Source organism: Vicugna pacos, chromosome 14 (assembly GCF_048564905.1).
Source record: "Vicugna pacos chromosome 14, VicPac4, whole genome shotgun sequence".
Classification (NCBI taxonomy): domain Eukaryota; kingdom Metazoa; phylum Chordata; class Mammalia; order Artiodactyla; family Camelidae; genus Vicugna; species Vicugna pacos.
Window position 1 is genome coordinate 13212744 of NC_133000.1, and position 22188 is coordinate 13234931.

At 38.8% G+C, this 22188-nt stretch overlaps 2 protein-coding genes across 8 annotated transcripts in view; one reads left to right on the forward strand and one right to left on the reverse strand.

The window, feature by feature from the left end:
- Nucleotides 1–13041, forward strand: part of NEK5 (NIMA related kinase 5) — a 49777-nt gene extending 36736 nt beyond the window's left edge. For 5 of the 6 annotated variants that reach the window (XM_072976169.1, XM_072976168.1, XM_072976173.1 and 2 more), the window contains 2 exons: nucleotides 7085–7196; nucleotides 9420–10608. In XM_072976169.1, coding sequence (XP_072832270.1) covers nucleotides 7085–7196; nucleotides 9420–9690 — 383 coding nt within the window. In that variant the 3' untranslated portion in view covers nucleotides 9691–10608. Of the gene's footprint in view, nucleotides 1–7084; nucleotides 7197–9419; nucleotides 10609–12922 lie in introns of those variants that run through there. The other variant, XM_072976172.1, reaches the window with a different exon arrangement.
- On the reverse strand, nucleotides 10699–21972 carry ALG11 (ALG11 alpha-1,2-mannosyltransferase). Of its 2 annotated transcripts, XM_006210124.4 has the most exons (4): nucleotides 21896–21972; nucleotides 18094–18324; nucleotides 15366–16297; nucleotides 10699–13171 (listed from the first exon to the last, which is right to left on the reverse strand). In XM_006210124.4, the coding sequence occupies exons 1-4, from the start codon at nucleotides 21937–21939 to the stop codon at nucleotides 12900–12902; spliced, it is 1479 nt and encodes a 492-aa protein (XP_006210186.1). In that variant the 5' UTR covers nucleotides 21940–21972; the 3' UTR covers nucleotides 10699–12899. The 2 variants fall into 2 exon arrangements, with proteins under 2 accessions (XP_006210186.1, XP_072832276.1); XM_072976175.1 differs by lacking the exon at nucleotides 18094–18324 and having other exon boundaries at nucleotides 21896–21944.
- Between the last annotated feature and the right edge of the window lie 216 nt (nucleotides 21973–22188).

The following is a 22188-nucleotide window of genomic DNA, read 5'->3' on the forward strand; positions in this document are numbered from 1 at the left end:
TTTAAGGGAAACCAACTGTTGTTTTCTAAAGTTTGAGGAAATCCATATCACATTGGAGATTTGGGGCTCGATCAGGTCTGCAGGTGTGAACTATTAGGAGAAAAGCCACTGAGGGTGGCCAGGTGGCAAACAAGGAGCATCTGTGCAGGGCGAGGTTTGGCAGAGATGTGAGGCTGAGGCGGGCAGGGAGGCCTGGGTACAAACCTGAGAGTAATGGGTGCCGATACATGCTGACAAAGTGTGCACAACATTGAGAACAATGCAAGAGAGCTAACTGGCTGTTTCTGAAGAATGCGTCCACTGGCTTGTGAAGCCCAAGGAAAGGGGAATCTGTGAAAGTTGAGTCTTAAAGGATGCACAGCATTTTACTGAAGAAAGATCATTTCTGGTGGGGAGGACCTGCTGATCCACAAGCCTGTGCAGGAGACAGAAAGACAATATGACTAAAATCCAGGAGCAATAGAAGGGGCCGGAGTCTTCCGAATAGATGAAGTCCTTCGGTATTATTACTTACCTCAACTGAGACACTGTCCTTTAAAACTGAAGGCGGCTGGTGGAAAGGTGAAGAGAGAGAAATGCATCTAGTACCTTCAGACCACAAACTGCAATGTGATTGCTTGTCTGCTGCCTTTCCTTCTGTCCTGGGATAAAAGTACGGTCTCTCAGGATGGGGCTGGAGGCCAGGGAGGAAGAAGCTTTGGGCTGGCTTGGCTTGGTGGAGAAGCCAAGGCCTGGGGCCCCACACCCGGTAGAAGAGTCTCATAGACAACTCTTCATTTGATCTTGCATGCTAAATGAATTCATGAACTTAACTGCATTTTCGCATGGTTGGCTTTTCACTAGGCATATATGAGCAATTTATTTAACGAGTGGGATTAGAAACAGGAACTTGCCTCCAAGGGTGGCATTCAAAGCACAGTGCAGATAGTTTCTGTTATAACCTGCTAAGGGTGCAGGCATCCCCTCCCACCCCGCTGTGCTTTGCTCTTTCAGCCTCTAACTCTGTCGTTGGCCTCCCATCTCCTTTCCTACCTGTGTAGCAAGCTTGACTTCCTGTCTCTGGTCATCTTTTCTTCCTTCAGCAATCCCTCTACATCCTTGCCCAATAATCCTAAAACAGACCAAGTTTTCTTCTCTGCTTCAAATCCTGCCAGAGACTTTCCCTTCCCCTCAAGAAAATGCAGATTCTAAGTCCCTTAAAGACTGGATGGCCCCTCTCAACACTAGAGTTGCCAGCAATTCTCCATCAGCAAATATTCCTCCCTCTGTTTAGAACGCACACCTTCCTCCTGTGAAAGAAAAGCCGGGCTGGTCTAACAAGATAACTCACAAGTCTAGGAATGTGAAGGAGAGGCTGGGCTGGGCTAACAAGATAACTCACAAATCTAAGTATCAGAATACTGATCTGAGTTCTGCTGGACTAACTTGTAAATCTGAGTTAATTAGTGTTGGTTTGCTGTTCATGTTTTTTGCTAGCCAGTTGGATTTTCAAAGATACATATCTGGCTTTGGAATGTTGGTTTGCTGCCTCCCTGCCTCCACTTTTGTGATAATGATGCTGCTAAAGCTGTTCCGTGCCTATTGGCTGAATACCCCAAGCTTGTATTTTACCCTATAAAACCTCATGCGGATGTCTTGGAGGTGCTCAGAGCTTCGGAGCAGAAGCCCCTCTGAGCCTGCCGGCGTAATACATCTGAGTACTCCAACCCTCCGAGTGGTGCTTGTTTCTTGGCTGGCCTGTCTTTTCCGTAACACTCCCTTTACCAAAGTAATTCCTCCTGTATGATTCCACTCTGATGAAACCTTGCCGGGAGCCATTCCACCAATGTTGATGCCCCTTGACAAAGTCAGGGCAAAACGGCCGTGCAGATTGCAAAGCAGTCTCACTCTGGAAAATACCAACATTTCCTTCTGTTGTTTATAGTGCTTATGATTGGATTCGGGTACATGGGCTTTTTGAAAATTGTACAGGATGATTCTTAATCTGGGGAAATAATAGGGGCTATGATGCTGACTGTACAGGACAATTTAAACAATGGAAATTTCAATGAAAGTACTTGGAAACAAATCAAAAGATCAGGGCCCCCATGGTGTGTCATGCCTCAAGCCCTAAAGACAATGTATGCCGTCAGCTCTGTAAGAAACATAAGATAGATATCTCTAGGTTGACTGTTCTCCTTGTAGGTGATAGAAACTATAATCAGCCCACTGTTTGAGTTCTAGGCGCCAGTTGGTTGGGACCCTCGTGATCTTTTCTTCTTGTGCTTGTTTTCGTGAAATAGTTTTTGGTTAGGAGCTGTTCTTACGGATAGAATTGAGAATGGGTTAAGGGGTAATGATTAACTAAGTATAAGGCTAAGAGGAAATTTAAAAAATCATAAGGGTGATGACGTTCAGTCAAGTCAAAAAAGGCCCATGACCACATCCTGGGTATGGAAAAAGGTTAACAATGTAAACAATAAAGACGTAAGAGTCAGCTTGGCCACAATGTGAAATCACCTGTTTGATAAAATTGTATAAATGCCACAAATAAAGAAAGCCTTGCAGAGTTGCCTGCATGGTGATTAAACCTTGACTGGCTCTCTCCTTCGCCGACGCGGTCCATCCCCGGGTACTCCTGGACCTGCTGGAGCGGGAGTCCAGCAAAACCTCCTGCTCATTTCTGTCATGATGTTTTATCTGTAGTTACTCTTCTGTCCCTACAATTCCCTCTACTGCTAGACAGGGCTTTGCAAAGGTGTCTGGAATACAGGAGATTCTTAATAAGTTAATCATTTGAATGAATGACTGGAAGAGCCTGTAAACTTGGTTGACATGCTTCCCTTTAACCCATAAACTTCTTTTTTTTTAAAACATTTTTTATTGAGTTATAATTATTTTAAAATGTTGTGTCAAATTCCAGTGTAGAGCACAATTTTTCAGTTATACATGAACATATATATATTCATTGTCACATTTTTTTCTCTGTGAGCTACCATAAGATCTTGTATATATTTCCCTGTGCTATACAGTATAATCTTGTTTATCTATTCTACATTTTGAAATCCCAGTCTGTCCCTTCCCACCCCCGCCCCCTTGGCAACCACAAGTTTGTATTCTATGTCTATGAGTCTGTTTCTGTTTTTTTTTAATTTCTTAACATTTTTTATTGATTTATAATCATTTTACAATGTTGTGTCAAATTCCAGTGTTCAGCACAATTTTGCAGTCATTCATGGACATATACACATTCATTGTCACATTTTTTTCTCTGTGATTTATCATAACATTTTGTGTATATTTCCCTGTGCTATACAGTGTAATCTTGTTTATCTATTCTACAGTTTTGAAATCCCAGTCTATCCCTTCCCACCCTCCACCCCCCTGGTAACCACAAGTCTGTATTCTCTGTCCATGAGTCTATTTCTGTCCTGTATTTATGCTTTGTTTTTGTTTGTTTGTTTGTTTTTGTTTTTGTTTTTTTAGATTCCACATATGAGCGATCTCATATGGTATTTTTCTTTCTCTTTCTGGCTTACTTCACTTAGAATGACATTCTCCAGGAGCATCCATGTTGCTGCAAATGGCGTTATGTTGTTGGTTTTTATGGCTGAATAGTATTCCATTATATAAATATACCACATCTTCTTTATCCAGTCATCTGTTGATGGGTATTTAGGCTGTTTCCATGTCTTGGCTATTGTAAATAGTGCTGCTATGAACATTGGGGTGCAGGTGTCATTTTGAAGTAGGGTTCCTTCTGGATATATGCCCAGGAGTGGGATTCCTGGGTCATATGGTAAGTCTATTCCTAGTCTTTTGAGGAATCTCCATACTGTTTTCCACAGTGGCTGCACCAAACTGCATTCTCACCAGCTGTGTAGGAAGGTTCCCTTATAAAATTCTAATAAGCTTTCAGTAAATCCTCAAGTATGTTTACTGTCTCCCTGTCTTTTCTCTGTTCACTGCCTCTGACAGTTTCACATTCATTCAGTCTCATACTCAAATTCATTCACACTCAAATATTTATTAAATGCATGAAATACATTGCATTATTATATTTATCATTGAAATTTGGCTCATAAAAAGATGCAGGAGCAATTTTATTTGAATTTTTAGTAATTGCTGTGGAAAACCTGGATCTCAGACTACTGCCTGTGTACCAGTAACAGGGAGCCACTGTTTTAAATGCTTCAGAAAACACCTTGTCTTCCTTTAGGTTTGATTTCCCTGCTTAATATCCCATAAGACCCTCTAATTCTCTGATCATAATAGAGTTTACTTTAATTTCCCATTTAATATCTTTCTTCCTCACTAGACTTACCATCTTCTGAAAGCTTTTTTTTTAAAAAAAAATAATAACTTCACTCATTTCTTTGTACTTTTTTTTGGCAGCCTTTAATTTTTTTTCCTGGCAGGGAGGAGGTAATTACATTTATTTATTTATTTTTGATGGAGGTACTGGGGATTGAACCCAGGATTTTGTGCATGCTAAGCACGTGCTCCTACCACCGAGCTATACTCTACCCCTCTTCCGAGAGCTTTGTCTTGACCTTACCCCAGTTGGCCTATCCATCCCTAGTGCCTGTTATAGTGTCTAGAACTCAGTAGGTGGCTATGTCTTTGTGAATGAGAATATAGTCAGAGCACATTTTTACTGTCACTTTACGTAAAGGCATATGATTGCCAATATTTGTATTGCTATTCATTTGGAATAGGAAATTACAGTGTTAAAATAATTCTTACAGCTTTATAGAGTCTTCATAAAGACCTTCTGCAAGTATAAATTTTAATAGCTGATTACAGGTATAATAGACAATTTATAAAGGCATTTAAGGATTCGTTGTCATTCATTTAAGCACAATTCATATATCAACAGTCTTTAGTTTAAATATTCAGCTCTTTGAAAATCCTTTGCTTCTAGCTCTAAACTATATTTAAAAATGAGGCTTTATCAATTACTTGTTTAATGTATCCTAATTTTAAAAGTTTAAAATAGCAAGACTTTATAAAATCTTTTAAAATGAATCTTACTAGTAAAGCTACACTTTTTCAATGAAGACAAGTTTTTTTACATGTGCATAATTAATTCAGGTCAGTAATTTTGTTTATGGTTTAACCACTCCAAGGGAATCCTTGGTGGGAAGGTAGCCTCTTTCTTGTGTACGTTTTCAGGCCACATAGTTGCCTTGGTAACATCATAGTGGCATATCCTGATAACAGCTGATTTCCATTTCTGTAGTTAGCCTTTCATTGTTTCTTCTATCCTGTTAAGCAAAAATAAGAGCTTCCTAAAGTTGTCTTCCTAAAACAGGAAAACAAAACCTATCAGATTCCCACACCAAGAGGAATACGCAGGCTGCTTTTAATTAGCCAAACTACCTCATAGACGAGATGTATCAATCTACTTCATTTATTTTATGCACCTTAGACAGTAATATGGGCTATAATTTGATGTGAAATATGTTAATTAAAGGTAAATATTTAATTGCAATGTGGTGACATTTCTACGTGTAGGTGTATACGTGAGTAGTCATGTTAACACAAAACATGTTACAAAAAAAAGCCACACTTTAATTTCACCTTGGGAGGGAAATTCCTATTTCTAGTCCCACTTGTTAACAGAGGGTAGGGATTTTTTTCCTGAAGACCAAAGTGAAGCCCTTTTTTGACACTTAGGCACCAGATGATTGTAGTGTCTGTGTGGGAAAGGTGTATTATGGTAGATTACAAAAATGAGCACAGTCCTTCACTCTCCCCATTATCCATGCCCTCTGCAGTATGACTTTGCAGCTCCTCCATCATTAAATGTTTTTTTTCCCCTCTTCTAGTCTTGACTGTTTATAAAAACAGTGAAAGTAAGTCCAATAATGTTGGCAAATCTTAAATTTTTACAAGGTTTTAAAAAATTTAAGAAATATATATGCTTTTGGCACATGAAAAAATGTTCAATATCACTAATTATCAGAGAAATGCAAATCAAAACTACAATGAGGTATCACCTCACACCAGTCAGAATGGCCGTCATTCAAAAATCCAAAAATGACAAATGCTGGAGAGGCTATGGAGAAAGGGGAACCCTCTTACACTGCTGGTGGGAATGCAGTTTGGTGCAGCCACTATGGAAAACAGTGTGGAGATTCCTCAAAAGACTAGGAATAGACTTACCATATGACCCAGGAATCCCACTCCTGGGCTTGTACCCAGAAGGAAATCTACTTCAGGACGACACCTGCACCCCAATGTTCATAGCAGCACTATTTACAATAGCCAAAACATGGAAACAACCTAAATGTCCATCAACAGGTGACTGGATAAAGAAGAGGTGGTATATTTATACAATGGAATACTACTCAGCCATAAAAACCGACAACATAATGCCATTTGCAGCAACATGGATGCTCCTAGAGAATGTCATTCTAAGTGAAGTAAGCCAGAAAGAGAAAGAAAAATACCATATGAGATCGCTCATATGTGGAATCTAAAAAACAAAAACAAACAAACAAACAAAAACAAAGCATAAATACAGGACAGAAATAGACTCATGGACAGAGAATACAGACTTGTGGTTACCAGGGGGGTAGAGGGTGGGAAGGGATAGACTGGGGTTTCAAAATTGTAGAATAGATAAACAAGATTACACTGTATAGCACAGGGAAATATACACAAAATGTTATGATAAATCACAGAGAAAAAAATGTGACAATGAGTGTGTATATGTCCATGAATGACTGAAAAATTGTGCTCTACACTGGAATTTGACACAACACTGTAAAATGATTATGAATCAATAAAAAATGTTAAAAAAAAAAGAAATATATATGCTTTTATAAAAAGCATCTACCCCCAAAGTGGGATTATTTTGTCTCTTCATCTCTGATCCTTATTTCTTTCACTTCTTTTTCTTGTCTTTGTTGTCTGCTACCTTCAGTACAATATGGAATAGTTGGTGTCAGCTGTCATCCCTGTCTTACTCCCTGTTTTAATGGAAATTATTCAAAGGTTTTGCCGTTGTGGTTGACGTTCAGTGCAGAATTTTTGATATATGCCCCTCATGAGGTGTATAGGCCGGGATGCTTTAATCTCTCTTCCTGTCATTTAACAGTGGGAACATTAAAACCATGGCTTCCTGAAGAAGATGAGGGGAAGGTGGCAGTGGCCTCTGACATCGAGGTAGATGAAGAACAACCAGAACCAAGATCTGATGATGATGATACGTAAGTAGGTCATACCCAGGTGCCTAAACGAAGCACTGGATATAGTAAAAGTGGTAAAAAGTTACAACGCTGTTGTTGAGACATAGAAGATGGCCTCAAAGACCTAGCTAAGGAGACCAAATTTTCCTGTATACACAGATGTGTCTCTTAGCTCTTCATTCTTTTCCAGTGGTTTTGTTTTCGATCTCTGCAGCAATGATATTCTATCTGAATTACTGTGGCTTTACCGTACCTTTTGATATTTGGTAGGGGCTAGTCCTCACACCTAGTTTCCATATCATTTTCTTCAAAATAATCTTAGCAATTGCTGCTTTTCACTCAACATATACATTTTTGCATTCTTTTGTGAAGTGTCATGGAAAACTTCATTGGAATTTTGATGAGAATGACATTACGTTTTTTGATTAATTTATGGGAATGGACATCTTCATGATTATAAATGTCAACATCCATGAATTTAGTATAGGTCTCCATCTATTCACGCCTTTTAAAATATTCTTTAGTATTTTTGTAATTTTCTTCGTGATATAGTTGTCACTTAATTTTTTCGTTGTTGCCATTATGAACGGCATTTTTTTCTCTTGCTTTGTTTTCAACTTGGCTACTGCTAGTGTATAGAACACTATTGACGTGGTATCCTGTAACCTCACTGAACTCTCTTATTCTAAAATTTGAAGTCCTTTAAATTAAAAAAAATTTTTATTATAATTGACTTTTTAAGTAGGTAATATATTCACATGGTTCTAAATTCAAAAGTTACACTCTTTTCATAGTCTCCTGCTGTCTCTTTACCTCAGCCACACAATTCCCCTCCCCAGAGTCAACCAATCTAACCTGCTTCTTGAGCCTACTTCTAAGGAATTCCATTAAAATGTAAGCAAATATATCTATCCTGTGTATGTGAGTATGTTGCTTTTTTTAACAGGAAGTTTCATAGTGTGCATACTGTCCTGCAACTTTCTTTTATTACTTAACAGTGTATCTTGAATACATATCATAATATACAAATAGTAGTATACATATAGTTTAAATTCCCAGAACAGCAAAGTTTGGGGTCAAAGAGTATCTACATTTGTAATTGGATACTGTGACGTTGTCCTTCACAGAGGTTACATCTATGAACACTTCCACCGACAGGGTATGGAAGTGCCTGTTTCCTTGTACATTTCCTTGCTCAGTGTGTTACCGAACTGATGGATTATTGCACAGTTGATGGTTAAAAAATGACACTTCAGGTTAATTTTAATTAGCAATTCTTTTGTGAGTGAGGTTGTCTTTCTATATGCTTTTGAGACCCATCTTTATTTCTTCCTTTGGAAAAACAATTTTGCACATAACTTGAGCCATTTAAAAATTTACGCTATTAATATTTTTTTGACTCGGGGAACTTTTTGTACTTTAGGGAAATTAGTCTTTTATCTGTAGTATGATTCAAGAATATTTTCTCCAGTTTTTTTGTTTGCTTTTTGATTTTATCTATATTGACTTGTGCCATGTGGAAATTTCTTATTTCTATCTACCTTAGATTGATCAATTATTTCATAAAAATGATACTGAAATTTTTTTAAGTACTTTTATGATTTAGTTTTCTATTTACTCATAACTGCAAAGTGTGACTCCAACTTGTTTTTTTCCCAAGTAACTCCTGACTTATTCCAACACCATTTATTGAAAATTTTATTTCTGTTACCTAAAAGCATCAGTGTTGCAGTCTTAAACACAATTTCAATTCCTGGTCCTACTAATTAGTAGCTGTGAGACCTTGGGCACTTTTTTTTTAAACCTCTTTTAGCTCAGATTGCTTATCAACCAAGGATGGTAATGTCCACCTCAAGTGTTGTTATTATCTGATGAAATACAGTATGTGTAAAGTGCTCTAGGGGGGTGACTGGCATATGGTAAAGACTCAATATGCGGTAGCCATTTTTTATTATTTTCTTTTTCTCTCTTTCTTCCTCTTCTTTTAAACATAATAGATGGGTATTAATAGATAAAATAAAGGTTATTGAACACAAGTCCAACTAAACAGAATACTGATTCTCTCAACATTGGTTGTTCATCATCCTTAGGAAAAACCAGACTGATACAATAATTTATTACCTGGAAGAAAATGCAACTTTCATATTGCTCAAGTGTGGGTAGGGCAGGAGAAGTGAAACTAATTTTCACATGTATTTGTCAGTATTTTGACATCACAAAGTTGATTTTTACTATTTATTTCAGAAATTTTGAAGAATCTGAAGATGAGTTGAGAAATGAAATAGTAGAATCCTTGGAAAAACTTGCTGCTTCCAAAGAGGCAGAAGAAAGAGAAGTGGCTACTGGTTCCTCTAAGGATGCTGAGAACTTAGAGAAAAGAGAGGGGATAAGCATACACAAGTATGCAGAATTAAATGAAGGTTTGGAGAATATTTCTGCTCTATCTAATGACAAAATCTGTACTGTTGATGAAGACCAAGGAATATCAACAACCAGTCAAAATACACAAGTGTGACTACTGAACTTTTTGAAAGTAATGTTGGTATCTATTGACTATAGTGTCTCTGGGTGCAAGTCATAAATATTCATTTATTGTAAGGGTTTTCCAGTAATCCCAAGGCTTTATTAGTTTTTCTCTCAATTTAGACAATAGGACTGACTTTTGAGTGTAGAAATTAATATTTTTACTTTAACATTTCTGTTAAGAAACCTTTAGTGGGGAGGCTGTAGCTCAGTGGTAGAGCGTGTGCTTAGCATGCATGAGGTCCTGGGTTCAATCCCCCATACTTCCATTAAAATAAATAAGTAAATAAATAAACCTGATTACCTCTCCCTAAAAACAACAACAAAAAAAGCAACAACAACAAAAAAAACTTTCAGATATGTGTGGTTGGCAGAGTAATGTGACTCCCTTCAACCCAAACACACCCAAAGATATGAATATATTTTTACCAGGCAAAGAGGAATTAAGGTTGCAGGTGGACTTAAGGTTGCTAATCAGCTGACCTTAAAATAGGGAGGTTATCAGGTAGGCTCAATGTAAGCACAAGCATGAAATGGGAGAGGGAGGCAGAAGAGAGAATCAGAGAGGTGGCAGCTGAGAGGGATTCAGCCTGATGCTGCTGGCTTTAAGACAGAGGAAGGGGCCACAAGCCAAAGAATGCAGGCAGCCTCCAGAACCTGGGAAAGGCAAGGAAACGGATTCTCCCCTAAAGCTTGAAGAAGGAATGCAGCTCTGCCAACGCCTTGATTTTAGCCTCGTGAGATCCACTGTAGACTTCTGAGCTACCGAACTGTAAGATAGTAAATTTGTGTTGTTTTGACTAAGTTTGTGGTAATTTGTTGTTAGCCATAGAAAACTAATACAATGTACAAATTCACTCATTTAATATAATGAATCTGTCATTTTATAAAACTGTGGTTTTGAAATTTCTTAAGGCACACTGAATACACTTTTTTGAAGCTGATGTAGACGCTTACAAGAGTAAGGTAATTGAGCAAGGAGAGGAACAAGGCATGCCAATTATGTACCAAATAATCATTTTATTATGTTCCATTGAATTCTTTTCTAACAATTTCAAATGTATAGATTATAAAATTCTTGAAGGTAGGGACTGCATCTGGTCTTCATTTCTTATGATGGTCTTTTTATATATAGTGCTTAAAGGCCCAGTGCCAGAAATGTTTCTTGACTCAATAAATATTAATACAATTTCCTCATTAAGACTATAAGCTCTTTGAGGCAGGAACCTAGACTTAAAGTTTTTTTTTTATTATAACAATCCCAGTGTTGAACATGTGCCTGGGGCTTAGTAGATATTCTCTGACTTACTGTATCTGCTGTTATGAAGGACAGAATAGTTAGTTATATTTCTAAGTTGTAGAATTCTGCCTGAAATATCTGGTCTATAATGAAAACAAAGCTAAAATGGCACATTGATACATTGCTGAACCAAGAAAATAAAGATGATGAGGGGCTGGTCAGATTATTCCTAAGGTTTGCTTAGTATTTACATTTGGTATAATTTTATTAAATGTGGGCAATCCAAGTATCAGGATTTCCCTAAGCAGGATGTGTCCCATCTTTTATGCCTTTACTTTCCTGGTGATGTTTGAGGGACTCTTTTTCTTTTCTAAATTGAGTACTTTCCAACACAAAGCTACGCTAGGCTGGCATGTCAGAACATCCTGGGGCTCTGTTTTGCTGCTTTTCGATCTGATGACAGAAGACGGCCTTCAGACAAATCCAGTGATGTACCTGGAAGCAGATAATGAAGCTGGCTGGACTGATGAATGGGCGACAGGAGATCTGAAAGGAAAATGCACTTCTTTCACAAGCCCCTCACACAAGGGGTATCAGACTGTGAAGGAGGTCCAGTCACTGAACTAGACGGAACTGATTATGTAGGCAGAAAGTACCAAAAGTTGTAGGTCTCAAGAGCCATATCTGCACACATATTTATTCACTTTTCCATGCTAGTTATTCAGGACATGAGTCCAGTTAAATTACACTGATTCTGAGCTACTGGCTTAGTAACCAAGAATTTACAGATAAAGACTGGATCACATAAGACATTTTCTATATATTGTTACCTTTCATTAAAGTCACCTTTATAACTTTCAAAGTATTTTCACATACTTTCCATGTTCCATGTCTTCAGTACAATGATGGAAGGCAGTGAGGACACCCACAACCATCTCCAGATTACAGAGAAAGAAGCTGAGACTCAAAAGATCTGGAAGCAGCTCTCGTGTCACAAGGTCGGATGTTTGTAAACGATGAAGGTGAGGTCAGGTCGAGCTATTCTAACTGCTAGCCCAGTGCTCTTCTCAAGATGCCACCTCGTCATCTTACGATGCACGATGCTGATTATGGAGACCACGTGGATGGATCCGGATCCTGCATCACCACTGTCAGAAAACAACTTACGGTGATGTTCTGACTCAGGCCTCTTGAATGACCTAAAAAAGCTGACTTCCAGCCTCTGGGATGTGAAAATGTTAACGGATAATGAGAGGCCCATAAAAACGTATTGGCAGCACTAAACTGAACACTATTTTCACAAATACCTAGTTATAGAAAGGATTACCGGCCTCTACACGCCTACGCATACCTACTGAGCAATCAGTCAGCGTCTCTTTGGACTATATGCTTTTAGAACATGATTGAGCCCGCTTAAAGTTTCGTTGTTCTTTTAAAATCATTAGATATATTCAAAAAGTTTATCCATGATATTGTTCTGAATTTAAATGTACCAAATGTTTTGAATTTAAATGTACCAGAATTTTGCTGTGTTCCAAAAATGTCAAAACAATTCTGAAGTGCTAATCAATTATCAGTCATCCATTCCCCACCTCCATTTCCTTTTTTCTAAAAGGAAAATCTCTTTCCTGGTTTCTAAAGTAAAGTGATGTGACAAATAGAACTTTAAAAATATAGATCATACCAAAATTAGGATTGTTCATTTTTTTCTTTCATATTTTTCAGAATTTGAGACCAAACACTCATCTAAAATGTTCACACTTAAAACTATACAAGGGTACCGTTTCCATTTAGGTAACTTTGCCTTTTTCACTGACATAAATACCTTGCCTATATACATACTGCTACGGCCTTGCTTAGACTAACTTTACGACAATACGGAATGAGTTTAGAAAAATAGTAACATATAACGGTACCTAACCATTTGACATAAAATGTCTTTAACTTGTACAGATATGGCATTATTGAAATAATTTCTCCACAGACGAGAGGAATGTTACTTCAAACTCCTGATCGGAGAATCTGCTGACGGATGCACGGGCACTGTTTCTGATCTGCAGTCTCTTCTCTGCGGACATGGAGAGAACCTGGGCCATGGTCTCGGCATAGCCTTCTTCACTCTCAGCCAGAAATCCGGTCCTCTCGCCTTCGTGAGGAATGACAATGTCAAGCTTCGGGCCCCCCGAATTGTGAGCAAGGACAATTGTGCCGGCTGCCATACACTCTACGATTCCTTAGAAAGAAACAGAAATCACGTTGTTAAGGTTTTAACTGTGTTCATAAGAACAAGGATGAGCAGAACCCTTAACAAATTCTGAGACTCATAAGCCATTCAAGTAAATGTCTGCATGTCTGCAAATGGACTCATTTAACTTCCCTGGTGCAAAATAAAATAATTTTAAGTTTTTTAGTTTTCAGAGCTTCACAATAATGTTGCTTTGTTCTTTATTAAAACAGACAAGTAGATAGAATAGTCTATAAAAATAGATATACTGCAGATGATAAAGAGAAGACTAAAGAATGTTATTAGCAAGATGGTAGTAATTAATGGATATTAAAAGATAAAAGGAATAAGAAAGATATCAAAAATACAATTTTAAGAGTTCAAATTACAGTATTAGGAGAAAAGAGGAAAAAAGTAAGCCACTCTAGTGAGGCACACTAAGTAAGGCTGGTGTCTATGTTACTGCCTGGATTTCTGGCAAATCTGAGACTACTGTGTGCCCAACAGCAGTGCTGAACCTCATGGAAGTTCTGATCAGTTTCTGCCACATAATGTAGGTGAGGATATAAATTATTCCAGCCAGACTTTCTTACCCATGTTTCTAGTGAGGACTAAGCCCTTCAGAAAATGGTTTAGTTGGCTGTTTTCTTACTTTTCCAAAGGATAGTACAGAGCTGTTACCATCCTAGCTGCACAGGAGGGAAGTTAAATCATTACCAGTGTTTCTTTAACACTGGTGAAATCTCTATAGAACAGAATTTTCTGCTGAGGCTTTAATTTGAACTCTTATTTAAAAAATATGGATTATACCATAATATTTTGTTCCAGGCTGGATACCATTCCTCTGTGCTTTCCCAGAGACCTCGATCTTACCGATTTTACCCTCTCCCTCCGGAATCTTCTACTTTTCCCTCTTTACTGGCCTCTTCCTATCAGCACTTAAGCTAGTTCAAACTCATAAAAACAAAGTGCACGAGCATGTGCACCCCCCTACCCTTGCCTTTCAGGTCCCAAGTCCTCCCCTCCCTTTCACAGGTACACTCATGGCCAGTGTGGTTTGCATCACTAACTCCACTTGCTCATCTGTACTCGGTGCTCAGCTCGCCGCACCTGGACTCCTGAGCCCACTCTTGCATCGATGCTGCTCCTGACTGGTCTGCCAGGTTGCCTGCCCCGTCCTCACCTTGCCCAGCAGCTGGGCAGCACAGGATCTGTTGTCCATCCCATCCTTCCCTAAACCCTCCCTTCCCTTGGTTTCCACAATGCTGCTCTGGCTGGTTTTCCTCCTCCTCCTCCTCTTCACCGGCTCCTCTCTTGCCCGCTGCTGAACTGTCACTGCCCTCAGCATTTTGCACTTTGGGCCTCTTCTCCCTCTACAGACTCTCCGAGGCCGCCTCGTCCCCATCCACAGGCTGCACAACCACAGACGAGGACAACCCTCAGTCTGTGTTCCCAGACCAGGTCCCTCTCCTGCACTTTGGACTCACAAATACCACCGCCTGCTGGACGCACACCCTTCCACGTGCCTCAGCCAACTCCTACTCCACCTGCTCTAAACTGGGCCTCTGTCTTTGGCTCCCTCTCTCAGCGAAGCCATCACCATTCACAGTGTCCAAACTGAACACCTGGGGCCATTGCAGTAAGGAGCACGGAATCAATAAAAGAACCCAAAGAACGACCGAGGGGAGCCCACCTGGAGACAGACGGTCTCAGCTCCTGGTGCACAACAGAGTCACCTGAGGGGCTTTACAAAAACACCTGCACCGGGGCCGCACCCGGAGATGCTGATTCGGCCCTTCAGCAGGATTAGGATGAGGCCCAGGAATCTGCACCGGCGCAGAGATAGGGATAGGTTTGGGGAGAGCAGGGATGTCTGGATTAGAATCTGGGCTCTACTTCTTACTGACCTTGAGCAAGTTCTAAACCTCTTTGTGTCTGAGTTTATAACACAGAAATAATAAGAATACCTATCAAGTAAAGTTGTAGAGAGTATTAAATCAGGTAATACTTGTAAAGACCTTGAGAGTGACCCCCACAACAGTGAGTGGCCAATAAACATTATGTAACATGTTTTAGGGTTTCTGATGAGGACAGCACACCTGGGGGACTCGGGGAAGAGAACAGGGACTTGATGAAAACTTTCAGAGTGTTATCATTTTATCAAAACCACATGACACCAAACATGTTTAAAGGACAAACTTACCAATTCCAAAATGCTCGTTCCACATGGTATGCAGACCGATTGTTGCTTCAGACAAGTAATTCTTTAATTCATCAAATGGAATGTTTATTTTAAATTCCGTGTTTTCTTGAACCCCTAGATCCTCAGAAAGCCTTCTCAGTTGGTTTACCCTAAGTTCATCGTCTTGGTTACGACAACCTCCAATGAGGACAAGTTTCAGTGAAGGAAGTGACTCCGCCTCCTTCTTCTTCAGCAGTTTAGCAAAGGCTCTGATCTGCAAAGCATGGTTCTTCTCGGGCCTGAACTGGCCAATCGAAACCAGTAAATGTCCTGAGGCCGTCTTCTTCTCATGTAAGGGAATGTCCAGAAATGTCTGCACATCACAGGGGGGATAAACAATGTGAGTGCAATCCCCAACCTTCCACAGGGAGAGAATATGGTTTAGTGTCCAAGAAGAATTGACCATGACGACATCACTGCAAGAACCAACAAGCCCGTACGTAAACGCAAATAAATAGTAGTAGATGAGCTTTAGTTTGCTGAGAAAAGGATTCCTGGTAATGAAGGCTGCATTGTTAAATCCAACATTCTGATTCCTCACCACAGAGAGCATGTCAGTGCTGATGGTGGGATAATGAACATAGCTTCCAACTCGGCAACCGCCTAAATACTTAAACAGAGGAAGCGTGAAAGCGTAGCCCATCGAATCGATGTAAATGTCAGGAACGCACTGCATCAGAGCTTCCCAGCCAAGGAAGATGGATCCTAGACTTTGGCCCAGCAGTGTGAAATGAGGATAGAGTGAATCTTCCACAAGGTAGCGCTTCCTTAAGAAAACAAACTTCACTGGGCGCGTTAATCTGATGTTAAATCTTCTGAAAGCACCTTCTAGTATCTGCTGACCGCTGACATTGACGTCACCAGTATAGACAACATAGACTGCCTCAGGGTACCTAAAATAGGATGTAACAGTTCAGAATTTCATATGTTTGGGTTAAAATCAAGCAAAACATTTAAAAGATAATTCTTTTCCCACAATCATAAAGAAGCTTATTTTTAGACTAAAAAAAGTTTCCCACTGTTTTTTACCCTGAGTTTCCCACTGCCCTACATCTGTTAGTCCTTCAAAGGACACTTCTGGTTCTTTGCTATTCCCTCCACTAGGAGTTTTGCATATGACAGACATCCACAAAATCACTGATTTACAAATGAGACATTTTCATTTTTAAGAAATATTCAAAAATTTCATTTTGACAACTTTCTCAGTATAAAATGATAATGAAATATTAATAAAATACTCCTAAACAAGAGTTAAAATTCACTAAAGGTACCTTTAGATAGGACCATAAATACTAAAGCATCACTCAGTATTTTTATTAGTTTGGGGTTTTTTTTTTTTTTGGTGGGGGGAAATAATTAGGTTTACTTATTTTTTTATTTAACAGCGGTACTGGGGATTGAACCCATGACCTCATGCATGCTAAGCATGAGCTCTTCCACTGAGCTATACCCTCCCCCTTACTCAATATTTTCAATCTGAGAAATGCAAAAAGGTTTTGAAAGCTAGATCTTATGTCTGCATCACAACTAGATATGATTATAATGTAAATATGGAAAAGTACAGTCTTATGACTTTTAATGCTTTGGCCTCACTCTGGTTGTGTTTATAATTATTCTGAGTTATAAAACATTTATGAAGTATCTACTGTGAGCTACTAGGTTCTGGGGATTCAGGGATGAGTCTTTCTCCTCAAGGAGCTCATCCCACTGAGGAAGACAGATACAAACAAAGAACATGCTCTGTGCTGATGAAGAGCCTGGGATGCTGTGGGATCTAAAGGATGAGCATCTAACTACTCTTCTCCAGCCCCGTTCCAGCAACTGAATAGATCCTTTTAAAATGTAAAAATGATTGTCACCTCTGGCCGCTTCAAGATGGCCACACATTCTTTGACACTTTTCCCATTGAGAGGTGGGATCTATGTCTCCACCCTTGGAGTAACAGTGGGCCCTGTGATATATTAACAATAGAATATGGCCTAAGTGACATTGTGCCAGTTTCTGAACCCAGACTGTAACAGACTGGCACCTTCTACTTCACTCAAAGGGGAGATGGTTGTCATATAAGAAGTCCAGCAAGGGGGGAGGGCCAGGAAGTAGGGTACTGTGGGAGGATAATAGGTGATATAGTAAAACAGTACTGGAACCTGTATCTTGCTACGCTTTTTCTTTTCTTCCGGGATAGTGGTGGAGAGAAGGAAGCCTAAAACATTAAAAGATGTGTAATGCCAAATTCTTTCTAACATGGTAACTCACTTAAGACTCTACCATTCATAATTGCACCAAAATCAGAATCAAATAAATGCTTTTATAGAGATTTTTTTCCTGTCTGCCACATGGACTAAAAGTATTCAGGTTTAAAGTGCTCCAAAGGACTTGCTATATTTCTGTTTATTATTCAGTCTCTTCTCCACACACTTTCCCAAGGTGACTGGGTATCCCACTACATTATGCCATAAAAGGGCAGATACTTCTTCTGTTTCTTAATCATATCAAGTAAAATCCCACAGGATATTCTAAGGCAGGTTGGCAAATGAGAGGAGTGTTTCTTTAGTAAAGAATAGTTTAAAAAAAAAAAAAAGGAATTCCTGGCTATGCCTAAGGTACTAGAGAAAGATACATTCTGGGTAATGATTTTTTTAAAAACAGTAACAATATGCCAAATTAGCTAAGAAAGATGCATACCTACTTTTTCTGCAAAGCCCTTAAGGCACACCATAACACTCTCTCTCCTCCTCCACCAGCATTGCAGTACGGATGGAAAAATGCAATCACCGTTTGCTTTTTCCCATTTTTGCTAGTTGGTGCCGACTTTTTCTTTCTCTGTAGCAGCAGTCTGATTCCCCAAAGGACAATGAGCAAACACACACATAAAGTTCCACATAAAATTAGCCCGGGGAAGAATAATGAATAAAAAAATCTGAAACGAGAGGGGAAGGGTGAGATTGGATATAATGCCCATAAAAAAGAAAGGCTACAAATTAAAGTCTACTTTCACATAACCACTTTATATATTTATAGCAAAGGAAGGGACTTTTTATAGCTTGCAAGTCTGCTAACAAAATAATTACTAAAATTCTAATGCTACAAAATATCTCATGTCAAAAGTGCCAGTCCCCTTTAATTCCACAGCATGCTGGCCATTCAATATACATTTTCTTTTTAATCAGCAGTAAAAATCAATGTTGAGCCATTTCCCCCCTAACTCAGTGTTGTGTTAAAGGGTTAAAATAAATTTAATTAAAAACCTAAACAAGAAATGAGTGGGAATGGCATTTGACCCTCAAAGTCACAATATGTAACCCAAAGAACTGTCTACTGAATGATCAGTATTCCATTGTTAAAAGTTTGGTGAGATACTGTATCATTTTTATGCTCTCATTTCACCACAAGTAGAACAATTTTTGAGGTAAGAGGAATGGAATTAGTATTTCTCCAGTTCTACCCTGAGTTCTGCATCTGATCTGTTTACACGACCCTGAAACCACTGCCTTCCCTGTGTGCCTCTGAATGAGTTGCCAAAAATCCACTACTGTGCTGCTTTTTGCAGTAGGCAGACTCGCTCCCAGAGTCACTGCTGAAAAATTCTCTATTCCTGCCAGGTTGACTGAAGCTCTGCACAGGCAAGGACCTAGGCTTGTTCATCACCATATCCAACACCGAGCATCAGACCTGGCAGAGAAGGTAGCCAATAAATAAATACCTGTTGACTGAATGCAAAATGTTATTACCTCCTCAGATGTCTCGTATTATTTTCTCAAGGTATGGTTTCCTCATAGGGTTGCCTAATATAGTTAGTACCTAACAATTTTTTTATTCCCTGTCTACCCTTTATAAAGGATTTGAGGGGCCTAAAAGACATAAAAACAATAAAATACTAAAACTTAAATAATGAAAAGTCAGGACCAGGGAAAGTTATCAAAAATATCTTCACACATTGCCAAATGTCTTGCAGTACGGATGGAAAAATCACTCCTGGTTGAGAACCACTGTTAAATTGATCATACCTACCAATACTTAACTTCTTAGATATTAAAACTGAGACATTAAAAAATTATGATCTCATTAAAAATAACAATAAAGTCTTTACATAACATAAATATATTTTTATTTTTTAAAAAAACTATGTTTAGTAAGAAAGATGTCACTGTTTTATATTTGTACAAATCTCTGCAATGTCTGGCTTAACAAGACAGTGGCTTCTCATATCTGCTTCTGTATTCAGTCTGCAGTGACACGTTGTTCTGGTTGAAGTATATGAAGAAAATTCAGGCTCTCTCATGTATGTAGCAGGAAAAGAGAGAGGCATTTTTTTGAACAGCCTTTTCAGATGGCTCTGGATATTCTTCAATAATACTATACCAAATTAGACAAGTGATAATTTCCTAACAGTCAACTTGGAAACTCAAAGTACATCACTAGCAACAAATTCTGCCACTTGTTTTCTCTGAAGTGACAGGGTCGCTTCATTCATTTTCAAGAGTGTCTACCAAATAACCAAGTCAGAAGAACAATAGTTTGTCAGTTGTTCTTTCAGATAAAATTGTGTCCTATTAAAAAGTGTCTAATTCAGTTTGCAATTTAGATAATCAAACAAGAGCTCTTCCTTGAGACAATCATTGTACTTCAGTATGGAAAAGTGCTTTATGCATTCCCCCCATTTTGTTATACACAATATTGAAAAGATATGTATTCAGGGTTAAGATTTAACAAAATTAGTAATAATTTTTGCTGTTTCATCAAGGACACACTAAAAACTTTAGCAAGAACAATGAGTACTAGTACAGTTTGATGTCACTGTCTTGATTTATGCTAAGCAGAGGTTTTATCCACCATTACTTTTACAGTGATCAGTGCAAATGTCAAAAAATGAAAGAGGCAAATGTTATCTTAATATTATCATAAAAGTAGTTTTGATCTTGAGGACCCACTGAAAGGGTCTTGGGGACTTGTAGCAGTCTATGGACCACACTTTGAGAACCATTGCCTTAAAGTATGAACGGAGTTTGACAGAAGTGGTAAGATTTGTCATTTACTTAACATTTGGAATATATCAGTTTATAAAAGCAATGCTATATAGGATAGTTAGCTTTCCCACGATGAGACAAAAGCTCATTTAATTAAAAATGTTGCTAACTCACAGAATCCAAAGATTTTTATGGTATTTCCTTCAAAATAATTTAAGTGAGAAAATTAATGTGATGGGATTTTCAAACTGAACTAATTAACTTAAAATCAGAAAAATCATATTAGTGACTAAAGTTGAACTATCCTTTGTTTTGAGTCTGTTAGTTTCAAAGATATATATACAGGTTACTTAAAGAAATTTATTAAACATCCTACAGTATTTGCACATCAAAATTACCCATTTTAGTATTTGTTTAAATATAATTAAAATGTGTGCCATTAAATAATGTTTATTCATATTTAAACACAAGACTTTAAAAAGATAACTGTAATCAATAGTGAGTCATTCCATTCAGCAAACTTTTAATTAGTCATTATTATGTGCAAAGCAGGGAGCTTAGGAAGGCTCTGAAAGTACTTTCCTGTCCAAAATGTTTTAAATAATCATAGAATTTGAAGTAGAGGGGACAACAATGAAGAAGAAATAATACCTGAATTTTGGAGAGAATATATATATATATATCCTGCTATTCAGGATGCTATCGTATTAATGGTAAATTTTCAACCTGAACGAAAATACACAGGTGTTAAAAGAGCTATGGAGGTAGAATACACTAGGTCTTCTGTTTTGTTAGTAAGTCAACACATGTAAAATACAGTAGCATTACAACAACAACTGTGGGAAAAGTCTGGGAGTATTTTCACCAAAACGTTAAGAACAGTTATCTCTGGATGGCAGCATCCCTGGAGACTTTTCTTTTTTGCTCATCTATTTCCTGACTTTTCTACAAGAAACAACGTATTACTTATGCAATAAAGACAAAGGTAAAAATATTTAATATAACTATTCTTACATCAATCAGAAAAAAAATCAATGGACAATCAAGAGGAGGATTCAACATAAACTTGACATTTAAATGGCAAATGTTAACAATGAGTTTTCGTAAGTGAAAGAGGACAAAGACAAGGGAAGGAAGATCCGGTTTCTTCTTGACCAAAAAGAGCATGACAGATTGGAAAATGATTCGTGAGTCAATCATAAAGGAAAACGAGAAAAAACCAATTTATGGCAGGCGAATTGGAGTGCGAACAAGAAAAAGAGAAAGCTGAAGCGGGAGGGAAACTCGAGCCCTCAGCCAGCAGTGGCGCAGGCGAAGAAAATGCGGTAAACTGAGTCTTTAACCCAGCCTGTTCCAGTCTGTATCTATAAGACCCCAAAAGGAGAGGAAACGCTCACTGGCCTAGAGAAAATTGCCTAGATTCCTGCAACGAAAGCCCTTCCCCACAAACTTTAGTTGCACTGGGCGGACAAGTACCGCAGCAGTACAGAAAACACCTGCGAGCCCACATCACGGGCTCCTCACCTCAATAACTCGCACAAGCACCAACCCCTTTCGGCGGCCGCCATCTTCCGCCGACCCACAACTCAGGAAGTGCTTCGTTGTTCCTCTTCTCTATTGGCTCCTGAGGAAGCGTGCGGCGGTCCCCCGCCCACACGTGGCCTATTGTGCGTTCCAATTGGTTGCTGATAGTAGCTTCCCACGGCCTTCCAGCCACTAAAATCTCCCAGGGCGTGGACAAGTTTTCCGCCTGGCGTACCTGGGTCCCGCCCCCATGGGCGGAGCCGTAGTGGGAGTTGCACATGGGAAGGGCGTGG